We start from the raw sequence: 12,825 nt of genomic DNA, 5'->3' as shown, positions 1-12,825 counted from the left end.
TGGCTGTCTTTCTTCCACGGGAGCTAACCCATTTGTGGGGCTGGAATTAGCAGTTCTTTATTAGTGTCAGCTGCATGAACAAATAAAACTACAAAACCCAATAAATTCACTAAAATGGTGATTCATCAGCACTCATCATTTCCTGGGCAACTGACTCAGGCTGGTTTCCACACTACATTTCACAAGGTTTCAGTGGTGAGAAGAGATTTTAATGTGAGGGTTTTTACAGGTGCAGGAGGAGGCAATTCTGCAGGGGTTACCATACACACAAACAGTAGGATGGGGCATTTCAAGACAAGCCAGGGTCACTGTACAGGCATGATTCCAACAGCATGGTGGGGGTCCTGCTCCTGTTCTTCAACAGCAACATTCTCAGGGCTTGCTCTCAGTCCTACAGTCTGAAAGAAACAGAGCACCCACATATGTCATTTTCAACTGCTAAAGGAAGAGTTTCATCCAGAAAAGATGAAATTCACCTAAACTTGGATTTACAGTTACTTTCATACCATAAGTCAAGAAAATATCTGAAATATCTTCAAAGGAGTACATACAGTCTGAATTGCTTTGTTAGCGTGCCTATCCTAGCCTCAGCAGCAGGGCCAGCTCTCCTGATCAAGCACACAAAAGATATTCTGTAGGGTGTATACTGTCAAGGTTGTGCAAAAAATCCACTGGGAATTCCCAGGAAAGATTGTGCTGGTCTCTACTAGACCTACAGAAAAGCTAGGAACTTCCCTATATTCCTTTCTGGTAGCAGAGTCACTGGCCTCATCAACATAGAAAGAACCCACACAGGTCTCTGTGGTAAAAGTAAGTCCAGAAATTGGGGATGCAATTTAAGAAATGGAATATTACAATCAAAGACACTGATATTGCTCATTAAACCTTGCTTGGCCTGGATGAGAAACCCAATCCCCAGTTTCAGAGTCAGAAACCAGAGACTTTGAGCACACCACAGCTCCCAGCACCCACCTGGAGTCACTGCAGGAACGCCCCAGCACTGCCCTTGTGGGGTGTCTCGGTGGTCTGGTGTGCCTGGAGAACAGTGACCGCTTCCTCGATCTTACAACAGAGCACAAGGGGGAGAAGTTGAGTTGCTCCAGTGTAAATCTGCACTGCACCAGGAGCTCAGTATTTCAGGTCCCAATCTGGCCTCCACACAGACCCGCTTTCAAAAGGGAAAGGACTTGAATACAAAATCCAAGCCTGCTGTTTCTGCAGGAGACTGATCAGCTCAAAGACCTTTTCTGTCTCTTACCAAGGGAAATTCTGAGGCATCTCTCCTTTATTATCAAGTCAGAACTTGCTAAACAGAAGTCAGATTTCACAGGTGAAGCTACCTGACACCACCCAGCAGAGCTCAGGCTCCTCAAAAAAACAGCAGTGGGAGGGTGAAAGCAGCTCCTGTCTCCAAGGAGCCACAAAAAAATGCAGTCAATTAACTTCAGCTACTCTGATGGGAAACAAAGCTAAATATTCACCAGAATTAAGAAGAAAACTGAAGAAATACTGCAGAGAGGTAGCCATTTATCTGGTTTCTATTCTGAGGAAACAACATCTTCCTGGCTGTTTCCATGTAGAGGTACCACCCTGCTTTCACCCTCTTGCTTCCCAGCCAGCTCCCAGCCATCCTCAAGCTTGGCCTGTGCTTTCAGCTTCTCCTTTTGCTGAAGGCAGGCAGACATTCAGGCTGTGGTGACATCAACCTGGGCCTCCTTTTTCACTTGAGAATGAAAACAGCAGCTACTTGCTGTCCCTACGGTGATCAGTGTCCTGGGCTGTGCTCCCCTTTCCTTGCAGCAGCAGGGAACCAGCCCTTTGGAAAGGGATTTGTGTGAGTCCCTCCTACCTTGGAGCGCAGGGAGTCTGGGGACTCCAGGAGCAGCAGCAGCTCGGAGTTGTCGATCTCCAGCAGCATCCCAGTGATCTTGCCAGCCAGCGAGGGATGCATCACATGGATCAGAGGGTAGAGGCGTTCACCTGCTCCAGACACCAGCAAGGACATGAGCACTATGCCAGCCCTCCTGTGCTCTCAACAGAAATGGGATACAAGGGTGGTGATGGTGGTGGAAAGAACACTGCTCACAAATAAAGCTACCCCAGCACATCACAGCAACAGGAAGCTGCTGGGTGAAGTCAGCAGCAGGCACCTACAGTGGGCACAGGGCAGTGGAGCTGTGCACAGGTGAAAGTGCCAGTTTCTGCAGGAGCTGTTTCCTCCTGGGCTGGAAAGAGCTGGTCTGTGACCACCAAGCGATGCTGTCCCACACCAGGGCACTGCCTGCTCCACCAGGACCACCTGAAACCCAATGGTTGTGTGGCACAGCTGACCTCAACCCCTGTGGCCACCAAGCTGCTCATCAGTGCCCAGGAGCAGCAGTACAGGATGGTTCAGAGCTCAGGGGAATTGCAAATACCCTGGCAGCACAGGAAGGGTGGATGGAGCTCTGCCTCTCTACAAAGCTTCACCAGACACCCTCACAGAGTACTCTTCACCAGGCAGCTCACACAGACAGGGAGTGGTTTTATTGCTCCCATCCAGCTCCAGCACAGACTGAGTTTATTATTATCTTTTTAAAGCAGCATAATAGCAGAGCAGTCCCACAGAGCCTTACAGCTTCTCCCAGCAGTTAAGTTTGCCCTGGTGCATGCAAGCCCATGTGCCCCCAGGGCCCTGCAGCTGGACCTGCTCCAGCAGAGCAGCCGTGGCACCCACCGATCATTTGCTTCTGCTCCTGAGGAGGGGCTGCTGCAAGCAAGGATGCTGTCAGTGGCTCCTGGCCCTGGACATGCACAGCAGGTTCTCCCACCTGGAGGAAAAACAGGGAAGAACAGCAGTCAGAGGCTGGAAGGGATGTGAGTTACCTGGCTTGCAGGAGTGGTGCTCGATACCAACCACAATGGGGTATTTCAGAGACATTAGCATTTTCTGCTTCCAGAAAAGCTGGAGTCAAGCATTAGAGCTCTGTGGCTACTGGATCCATGTCCCCCCAGAGCCCCTGGGAAAGGTTCCCCACAGACAGTATGACCCATGGGTGGGCACAACACTAAAACCCATTCTCAGAGCCATGGGGATCCCGGGGGTCAGCAGTCACATCACCTCGCAGCAGGACCAGGAACGCCACGTTTTGGTGGCTGCAGGGCACTTACCTGTGGGGCCATCATGGGTTGCATGTGCCCCATGGGCTGCATGTTCCTGGCAGATGAGGAGTACTTGTACTGCTGGGCACCCCGTGGCAGGGCAGACGAGGAGGGCACCCGGGTGCTGACCGTCTGCGTCCCGATGTTGGCTGCAATGGGGACAAGAACATTTGCGAGGAGCCACCCTTAAATGCATGCCTGTGCCAAGGAGGCTGAAGCCACAAGAACAGTGTGCTTGTTTGGAGGGCCTGGAAAGTCCTACATGGGCTCAAAGCAGCCCCCAGGTGAAAGGCAGCTTCCCCAGGACAGGCAGGGCACTGCCACCCTTGGGGTGGGGTGGTGTGATGCTGTGCAGAGGGCAGGAGAGCTGGTAAAGGCACCCACATCTCCTCATCTCTCCTCCAGAAACCCATCTGCATCAGCAGTCAGAGAAAGGGAACAGCACTGAGCAGGGTGGCACAGCCAGGCACTGGGGATGCCAGCAAGGTCTGGTTCTCAGCTCCAAACCCTCCAACATGAGGCTTGGCATTGGCAGCAGTTCAGCCAGAGCCCCTAAGATCCCCTTCCTGTGCCCCAGAGATCCTTTCCCACCCTCTGCCTTTGTCCAAGCCCAGGTACTGTGGCTGCATCACCATCTGCTTTCAGGATCATATTCGAGGCATAGCCCCCAACAAGACCAAGCTGCACATCAGAGACCTGTCCCATTACCTGTAAGATCCCAACCTTCCCCAAGAGTTACATACTCAGATCCTACAGGCACTGCTCCAACCCCATCACACTCCTCCAGGAGCAATCCCACAAACCCATCCCCCCTAGAGGAGACCTGAGCTCACAGTAAGCACCCTTGCCACCACGGCGATGTCCCAGCTGGATATCGTGGGGGTCCTTCCCCCACTCACCCACTCTCTGGGCCTGGGGGGGCACACGGGGCACCTGGGTTGAGGCCTGTCTCGTGGTGCTGATGTTGGACAGCAGGCGCCGGGGCGGCACGGCAGCCCGCAGGATGGGGGTGGCCTCAGGGTACACTGCTGGAGAGAGAGAACACGCAAAATGAGGCTGATTGGTAGCAGAGGCGTGGAAGGAGACATGGGGGAGTGACTGTGGCTGGGGACAGTTGAGGAGCACCTCACCTCTGGTGTCACTGCCACGATCTCACCTCCCAGTGCCCATCACCATGGCCCTGCACCAAACCCCTGCACACTTTCCCAAGATAAACCCCCATGGTTATGCTTTGTGCTGCTTTTAAAGACCCTCAGCCCCTGACTGAGCCCAGCTCAGGCCAAGAGCCCCTGGGGAGGGACAGGCAGACTCACAGGGAGGCCGGGAGGGCTGCGCACTCCAGCGAGTGGCAGGGCGGACTGGGACAACAGGGCTGGGGCCGTAGAAGGCAGCTCTGGTTTGTGGCTGGGGAAGAAGAACACATTATCCAACATGACTGGGGAGCTGAGCTGAGCCAGAACTAACCCAGAGCCTCTTGGTGGCTGCTGCACACAGCCAGACAAGCCAAAACCATGCTCTGCAGGGTGCCAGAGCACTTTAAAGACCGACCTCCAGTCCAGCCCTGCTGTCAGCATGTCCTCCAGCAGCTCTACTTAACTCCTCCTCAGGAGCTTCTGCACCTCTGTAATCCTTTTCCCTTACTCTCCATGCTCACACCCTCCCACCAAACTGCTCCTTGCTTCCTTCCTCTGAGGAGCAGCAGTACCTGTGGAATCCCCAGCCCATTTCCTGGAGCACCTGCACCCCACCCTGCTGCTCAGTGGAAGCCCAGGCAGATCCCGCTGGTTCCACAGGCTGTGCCCAGATCTGCACAACCCAAACTCTGCTTCTCAGCCCGACTGCCATCCCGCTTCAGGGCGGACATGGGTCCCTGTGCAAGGCTGCTGCTGGGGAGCAGGGCTCACCTGAGGTATGGGGGGGAGGAAGTACCCCGGGGGGGTCTGGAAGGACCCCAGGAGAGGGCCAGGCAGGGCCCTCATGCTGGCCAATCTCTGCATGTACTGGTTGGTGAGAATTGCTTTCCTCTCCTCTTTCCTCTGAGCGAGCGCGACGTAGAGAGGCTTTGTGCTGACGATCCGTCCATTCATTTCTGTCACAGCCTTGGTAGCCTCTTCTGGGGAGGAAAAACATACAAACCCAAAGCCTTTGCTGCGGCCACTCTCTGTCATCACCTGAAATAGGATTAGAACAAGACAGCTAAGTCCATGGATCACTGCAGCATCCACAAAACACAGTGTGGGGGGTGTGTGTGACCCACCACTGGCACCCCATCTCAGCCCCCACACCCAGGGTGGGAGGGATGGGACTGCACCTCTCTCACAGACAGGTTTCTCTGGGGAAGGGCAGGATTTGCTCAGGCAGGAAATGGGAAATGGAGATGGCAGAGTCTGGACCAGCCTGAGATCAGGAGCTTGTGATCACCCAGGGGGAAGCTGTGTCACAGCCTCACAGGGCCCACAGGCCAGAAATGCTCTGCTGCTAAATGCTGCAGGAACCAGCAAGGGATAGGGATCAGTGTGACACTGTGCCCTGACAAGGGCCAGGCAGTGTCTGTCCCTGGCAGCTGACCTCAAAGCCAGACCATGCCTTACATGTTGCCTTCCAGAGAATCCTGACACCAGTCCCAGTGAAAAGAGTGACACATCCATGGTGTTCAAAAGGCCAAACACCAGCCTGTCACCCCACTGTCCTGAGAGAGGGGTGGCTTGTGGGTCATTTTCATTTGTATCAGTGTCACAGAGCAGCTGGGCAATATTCAGAATGTTGCAGCTTTAAGGTCCCGTACCTGGCACCTCACCAGGGCTGGAGGAACTCAACAAAGCTAAAAAATATTTGCTCCTCAGGACAGTGTGAAGTGCAGTGGCACGTCCCTTACACCTGGCTTGAGATACAAGCCATCAGCAGAAAAGTCTAATTCAACAGGATGATAATGCCCATCCATCTCCAAGGGCTGAGTGCACTGGTTTACTGACCCCAGGAGCTCCAGTGGCAGCTCCAGCCCCTCACCTTGGCACTGGTGATGGTGCCATAGGGAGAGAATTCCTTCCTCAGCCTCTCATCATCTATCCCATCATCCAGGTTCTTCACATACAGGTTGACCCCCTGCACACAGGTAAAAGAAAACCAGTTTGGGATCTCAAAGTTTACAGCAGTTTGTCACACAGGATGCACATTACACCAGCAGCTCAGCTGGAGGGTGGGACACCCCCAGAAGGAGCAGTGACAGAGAGAGGGGTGAGGATTGTGCATAAACTCCACTCAGAGTATAAACACCCCAAGTGAAGAGGGCACCCACACCATCACTGGGAACCTGCTGAACCTCATGAAGCTGTCTCCTTTCCAGAATAATATTCCTGGAAATTAGCAGACCTGTTTGCTCACCTCCCACCATCATCCTGGGTTTGGATCTCTCTCCTCTTTCCTGATATTGCTTCCCAGCACATTCCCAGGCAGGACCCCTAACTGCAGGAGGTACCCACCATGCTGATCTCCCTGGAGAGCTCTGTGCTGTCCCCAAGCTGAGAGTGTCCCCATTGCTGACCTGCAGGATGCAGCACCCTGCTCTCCCCTTACCTGGTACCTGTTCACCCGCTCTTGCTTCATCTGCTCAAATTTCCTCTTGAGCTCGCTCTGGCGCTCCAGCCGCTTCTGGGCCCGGCCCACGTACAGCACCCGCCCGTTGATCTCCTTCCCGTTCATGTCAGCCACCGCCTGCCAGGGAGGGAAGGGCTCTCAGCTCAGCAGGAAACCCATGGCCACAGCTCTGCTCTTCACCCACCGCCCCGGGGAGGTCCCACCACAAGCAGAGACCTGCTCCCCCTTGCCAGGTCCTGCCCATCCAGGTACCCAGGTGAGGCTCTCCCTGAGGAGAGTGGGGAACATCACCAGCTGATGGTCTCAGGGGAGACATGGGCAGTGAGGAGTCTCTTGCCTTCTGGGCTTCTTCGTGCTTCTCAAAGTTGACAAACCCGAAGCCCTTTGAGCGGCCGCTGTTGTCCATCATGACCTTGACACTCAACGTCTTTCCTGCGGTGGGGAAGGACAGCACGGTCCGAGGGGTGCCCAGTGAGGGACACTGTGCTGGGGAGACACCAGCACAGACCAGCCCAGCCAGGAGAGAGCCCAGCAGGAGGACAGACAACAGGGTCCCCATGAGGCAGGGACAGGAGGCTGTGAGGTTTGGTGAGGGGCTGCTGCTCTCATTGCCCTGGGCTCTTCAGCCTCTCCAGCCAGTGCAGTGAGTTCCTTTGGCTAGAAAATCTCAGCCCTTTTATACATGAGCACATAGATTGGGTTCAAATGAAGGATAACCATAAATTACCTGGGATAACACTGACCAAGCATGGACAGTACAGCCCACGGGTTGGCACAACACTAAAACCCATCACAAGAGGCATACTCCAGTAATGAACTAAACTGAAAAGCTTGCTTTCTTTAAATTCAGACAACAATTCTTATTCCCAGGGCTCCTGTAACCAGACAGCATGCTGGTAACAAGAAAAAAAAAACAACCAAAAAACTATCCAAGAAAAAAAATCCACACATTTTTCATGACAGAACCAAGTACAAGTTATCCTCTGTCACAGCAGGAAAGCACATGTAACAGCCTGACAAATGAAGTGACTGCAGTCCTTTTATGTGGGGGATGTTTAAACAAGTCACATCCCACCAGAAAAGGGGCCTGCTCTTTCAGCCAAGCACTCCCCCAGCTTCCTTTTCAGTTGCCCCAACTCCAGTTTAATCAGACACGAGAATATTTCAATAACTGCACTCACCAAACTTGGAGAATATTTCCCGCAATCTGTCATCATCCATGTCATCCCCAAAGTTTTTGATGTAGACATTGGTGAATTCTATTGCCCTAGCCCCAACCTCTGCCTCGCGCTCTTTGCGGGATTTGAAGTGTCCAACAAACCTGTGGGAAGAAAGGAACTGGCCTCAAACCCTGCATGTCCCCTGCAGAGGGAAGATGGACTCGGGCACACCTATCTCAGCACAAGCCAAGAGAGATCCCATCACCTCAGGCCCTGCTTTGCTCACCCACAAACTCACCATGAGCTTCACATACAGTAACTTCCATATATCCCACTCAGGTGTACATATACCCAAGCTCCCCCTTGTCACTGCCAAAATTAGGGATGTGTCACCCCAGGAGACATTAAAAGACTTCAAAGGATCTCATCACCACAAAAGACCCCAAAAAATACCACCAAGTGCCAGCTCTCTTCCTCCAAAGTATTCTTAAACACTCTGGGCAGCCCTTGCCTCTGTGGGATGTAGAGAGTGGAACAACAACAAAACCTCTTCCTGCCTAGATTATCTGATGGCAGCAGCCAAGACCAGGGACCAGCCCACCTTTGTGGGCACTCATTACACCACCTCAGCAATAAAACCCAGCCTGGGGCTGGACTCCTTCCCCAGCATCTGGGAACAGCTCCAGAGCACTATCACACTTCCACCAGCACCCACCACAAGTGACTCACTGCCCCAGCAGAGCTGCCATGCCCAGCAGGGATGGAAAAGGGAAGAACACAGAGAGCAGCAGGAAGGGGACGCCTGAGCAGGGCACGATTTTACTGCCCAGAGTGGGCCAGGGCAAGGGAGGAGCAGAGCCCAGATGCCTCTCCCTGGCACTTACACTTTCCTGTCATTGAGCAACATCCCATTCATGGTCTCAATGGCCCGAGTTGCTGCCTCATGCGTCTCAAAGTGGACAAAGCCATAGCCACGGGATCCATTTTCATCACAAACCACCTACAAACACAGCATGAAGGGCAAAGGAAAGAGACAGACACTGTTTTTTTCCATGTTTGTACATGAGTACATCACAGGAAAACCCATCCCCATTTTCCAGGGGCATTTTCCCTCCCTGACATCCTGCTCCCACTGCAGCTGAGCTCTGTTGGAGTGTTGGCAGCAGGTGAGGGAGGTGGGCAATCCTAGGACCAGAACTTATAGCTCACCAAGACCCACGTGCCACTGGTGCACTGAGCTGGGACAGGACGACTGACACATAACATCTCTGTACTGGAACTGGGGGAAAAGCCCCCATTCTGAAGGGAAACACAGCAAGGCCTTTTGGCTTCAAAGCAGCTGGGAATTTAAAGGAGATGTTGTGGGAAGTGAAATGAGAACGTGAATTCCAGCTGGCTAAAGCATGCTTCCAAGAGCAAGGGCAGCTCTGCAGCAAGCCCTCTCCTGCAGGGCCCTGGGCACACCTACCTTGCATGACAGGATGTTTCCAAAGGTAGAGAATGTGTCATACAGGGCTTTGTTATCAATGGAGTCATCCAGGTTCTTGATGAAAACATTTCCAACTCCTGATTTCCTGAGCCCAGGGTCCCGTTGGGACCACATGATGCGGATGGGTCGGCCTTTGATCACCTCGAAGTTCATGGTGTCCAGGGCTCGCTCAGCTGGCAAAGAAGGGGGAAGAGAGGGGAGTAACAGAGACAGATCTCCCTCACATCCTTCAGCAGCTGAGATGGGCACAGGAATCAGGGACAGGGGCTTATTAACCTAAATGGGATAGGCAGCTCTGCCTCCCCACCCCTCCAGCCACACCGCTCTGTGATTAATTATTTTTTCCCTCTCCAAAGCACGTCTGATTCCCAAGGATCAACCACTTTACCACAAGCTCCAGTCTGGCAGATACCCAGCTAATTTACCCAGTAAGGATTTTGGTCTCTAGGGCAACTGAATCAACACCTTCTCATCACTGCAGCCTCATTTCAGCATGGAACCTTCCAATTACAGCACTGTGTCATGGCAATGCCTGCCAGGAGAGTGGCCTCACTTTACACTGGGAGCCAGTGGGCAGCTGGGCACTCCAGGGGAAGGGCAAAAGGGGTTTTGCTGCCCTTCTCTGATGGAGAAGAAGGAAGGAGGCAACTTTTGCAAGTCACCTTCTTCCCCTCACCAGAGCCCAGCAATTACATCCTTTCCCAGACCTAAGAAGAGATGGAAGCAGGATGGGTCATCATGAGAGAGCAGATTTGGATTAGTTAGAACCAAACCCCAGCAGCAATGCAGCCATTCACACAACTGCTCCCCCCCTTCCATTGCCCACCCTTACACCACTTGCACACCCAAATTCCCACTGTGGGGCAGCTCCTCAGAGCTGTGTGACAGGGAACATACCATCCACAGGCTGCTGGAAGTTTATGTAGGCATAGCCCAGTGACCGGCGCGTGGCCACGTCCCGACAGACTCGGATGGACATGATGGGCCCAGCAGGGGAGAACTTCTCGTAGAGCATGGCTTCAGTCACATCTGGGTGCAGGTCTCCCACATAGAGAGAAGCTAAGGGATAGCCAGGGCCACTGGCATTCATGGTCACCCACAGAGCTCAGCTGCAAAAGGAGACAGACCCGAGGCTGCAGGGCACAGGTTTCAGACGGTCTGCAGCAACCACAAACCCACACCAGGGCTGGCCCCACTGCAGCAGCACAATTCAAAGTAATGCCCTTCCCACCAGCAGCACTAGGATCAGGCATGCCCCAAGGAGGCTGCAATCCTAAAAGTTTCCAGAACATAACAATTTTGGTGCAAAAGTTGAGCTGGGGTGATCTGCACCTCACAGCCCTTGCACACCCTGGAAGGATGCAGAGGGACACACCACACACACAGACACTCCTTAAAACACTCAAACCCTAAGAGAAATAAAATGGAGTTTAATTTCTCAGAAGGTAAACAGCCCTTCTCCACCAGAGACTTCCATTTTAACTCCTTAGTGGCTCCCTCCAGGCAGAGCAGACCCAAGGAATGGGGGATTGTACTGATGCCCAGGGAGCAGAACTGCAGCCCACGCTGCTCTCTGCAAACAACTCCATCTCTAAGAAGGCAGACACTGGGCTTTCACCACCCCTTCCTAGTTTCTCAGCTTGTTGACTACTGTTTCTAGAGCAAGCAAAATTGATGCTCAGTCTGCCTGGTTTCAGTAGAGTGTGTAAAGTTTTGTGTGAAGACAACACTTGCCGTCTGAGACCCCCGGGGGTACTGCCTAGGAACACAGAAATGCATGCCCTGCCCCAAAAGCTTATAAATCCATCTTTGGGGCTCTTACCTGAAAGCTCAAAAATCCTGAGACAGTTGCTTAGATACCTATAGATACCCAAAATTAACACAGTATGTATACAATAGCATATATAGGAGAGGCGCATATAGCAGCCCATGGCAGAGCCGCGCACGGCTCCGTGACACAGCCCCGCTCCTCGCACCGCCCAGGGCCCCCCAACAAACACGGGGTAACAGAGCGGCCCCAGCGCCCCTCCACAGCCGGGACAGGGAGGGAAGGGAGCCCAAACGGGGAGGGGGGAGCGGCCGGGCAGAGGCGGCCCAGCCCCGCCGGGGAGCCGGGGCAGCACACACCGCCGGGCACGGAGCGGGGCTGCGGAGGGAGCCCGCTCACCCTGCTCCCCCGCCCCGGAGGAACAGCCCCGGCAGCCGGAGCTGGGAGCGGCCCCGCACTCACACCGAGCGCTCGCCGCGGCAGCACCGCTCCGGGCCGGCTGCGGCCACCGCTCGCCTCTTCCGCGGCGGCCCCGGGGGCGGGACGGGACCCCCGCCCACCGCCCCACCCCGGCCAGCTGCGGCCCTGCCCCGCCCCGCGCGGACACGGCCGGGCAGCGGCGGCCCCCGGGGCTGGGGGCTCGGGGGCTCGGCAGATGCAGCTCCTCATCTTCGCCAATCGCACCTCCTGCCTTCCCAAACGAAGCGCAGGGGAATTGCGCTGTGTGCAGCCCTGGAACGCTGACAGCGCGTGTTCCCACACTCTTTTAGGAAATCACATGCACCTTGTGGTATGTAATTCCCTGAAGATAAGGGGTACAGGCAGGAGCGCACACAGCTCGGCTACAAATCCATCACCGGGCGCTCATGCATTTCCGAGCTCCACTGCAGTCTCCCTCCGGACCCAACAGAGACCCATGAAATACGGCCTCTGCCATCATCATCTCTTGTCTGTATGGCCCAGGAGTGCTCTAAGCTCACTTTCACCCGCTGAGATCGCGATGGTGCTGCCGAAACGCTGGATGGAAGCACACAGGAGCCTCGAGCCGCAGGCAGGACCTCTCCAAAGCACCCGGCTCCACCCCACCCTGCACCCCCGAAGGGTCAGCTGCGGGGCAATCAGGACAGCCCTCATCTCCGCAAAAGACTCCTGGTGGTTTCCCACACTATGATGCCTCACCCAAAGGTCAGATGAGCCTCAGTGCCAAGAATGAGAAGCTGCAGCAGCAACAGTTAGATGAGTCAAACACACAGAGTGCACCTGGACTCTTACTGCGGCTGGGCCAGCTGGAGTGCTCTTTCCCAAAAAGACAGAATTAAAGAACAACAGAGACACCCTCTCAACTCATCACTGCTGCAGGCCAGCCTCCTCAGCTCACGATTTCCCCAAGCGAGACAGCAAGGATGAGCCATGTTATGTGAAAGGACAGAGACAGGAGGTGGTCTCTGAACAGGAGCAGCTAGCAGACACAGGGATTTTTCTTCTCAGAGATGACAAAGTCATCAGCATGAGTCAGACTGGTAGTTAGTGCACACTATAAAATTATTTAAGATGTATGGTATGTGCATACATTTAGGTATGTCTACAAAGGCTGAAGAAAATGATAAAGCAGCAATAATTACAGACATGGAGGGACCACCACGTAAAGCCATGTTGCCAAGCAACAGCTGGTT

At 54.0% G+C, this 12,825-nt stretch overlaps 1 protein-coding gene across 11 annotated transcripts; it reads right to left on the bottom strand.

Annotated features, from left to right (window-relative positions):
• Positions 1-187: 187 nt before the first annotated feature.
• Positions 188-11,694, bottom strand: PABPC1L (poly(A) binding protein cytoplasmic 1 like). Of its 11 annotated transcripts, none has more exons than XM_086852798.1 (17): positions 11,615-11,694; positions 11,207-11,244; positions 10,282-10,493; positions 9,364-9,557; positions 8,780-8,895; positions 7,917-8,056; positions 7,073-7,167; positions 6,715-6,852; positions 6,148-6,243; positions 5,046-5,312; positions 4,455-4,545; positions 3,975-4,169; positions 3,151-3,290; positions 2,717-2,810; positions 1,850-1,980; positions 973-1,062; positions 188-398 (listed from the first exon to the last, which is right to left on the bottom strand). In XM_086852798.1, exons 3-16 carry the CDS (start codon positions 10,472-10,474, stop codon positions 979-981), a joined length of 1,974 nt encoding a protein of 657 aa, XP_086708924.1. In that variant the 5' UTR covers positions 10,475-10,493; positions 11,207-11,244; positions 11,615-11,694; the 3' UTR covers positions 188-398; positions 973-978. The 11 variants fall into 11 exon arrangements, with proteins under 11 accessions (XP_086708924.1, XP_086708932.1, XP_086708926.1 ...); XM_086852806.1 differs by having other exon boundaries at positions 4,041-4,169; XM_086852800.1 differs by having other exon boundaries at positions 3,975-4,166.
• Between the last annotated feature and the right edge of the window lie 1,131 nt (positions 11,695-12,825).

The sequence above is a fragment of the Cyanistes caeruleus genome, chromosome 16 (assembly GCF_971803275.1).
Source record: "Cyanistes caeruleus chromosome 16, bCyaCae1.hap1.1, whole genome shotgun sequence".
NCBI lineage: Eukaryota > Metazoa > Chordata > Aves > Passeriformes > Paridae > Cyanistes > Cyanistes caeruleus.
The sequence above is the reverse complement of the archived record's forward strand: the minus strand, read 5'-3'. Positions and strand labels throughout refer to the sequence as shown.

Bases quoted from the DNA above. Each gene is read 5' to 3' on its own strand.
- PABPC1L (XM_086852798.1), bottom strand. From the start codon at position 10,474: ATGAATGCCAGTGGCCCTGGCTATCCCTTAGCTTCTCTCTATGTGGGA. The intron at 2,811-3,150 runs GTAAGTGCCCTG...TTTTTCCTCCAG, and splicing joins AACCCATGATGGCCCCACAG to GTGGGAGAACCTGCTGTGCA. The intron at 1,063-1,849 runs GTAGGAGGGACT...CTCTGTTGTAAG, and splicing joins CAGACTCCCTGCGCTCCAAG to ATCGAGGAAGCGGTCACTGT.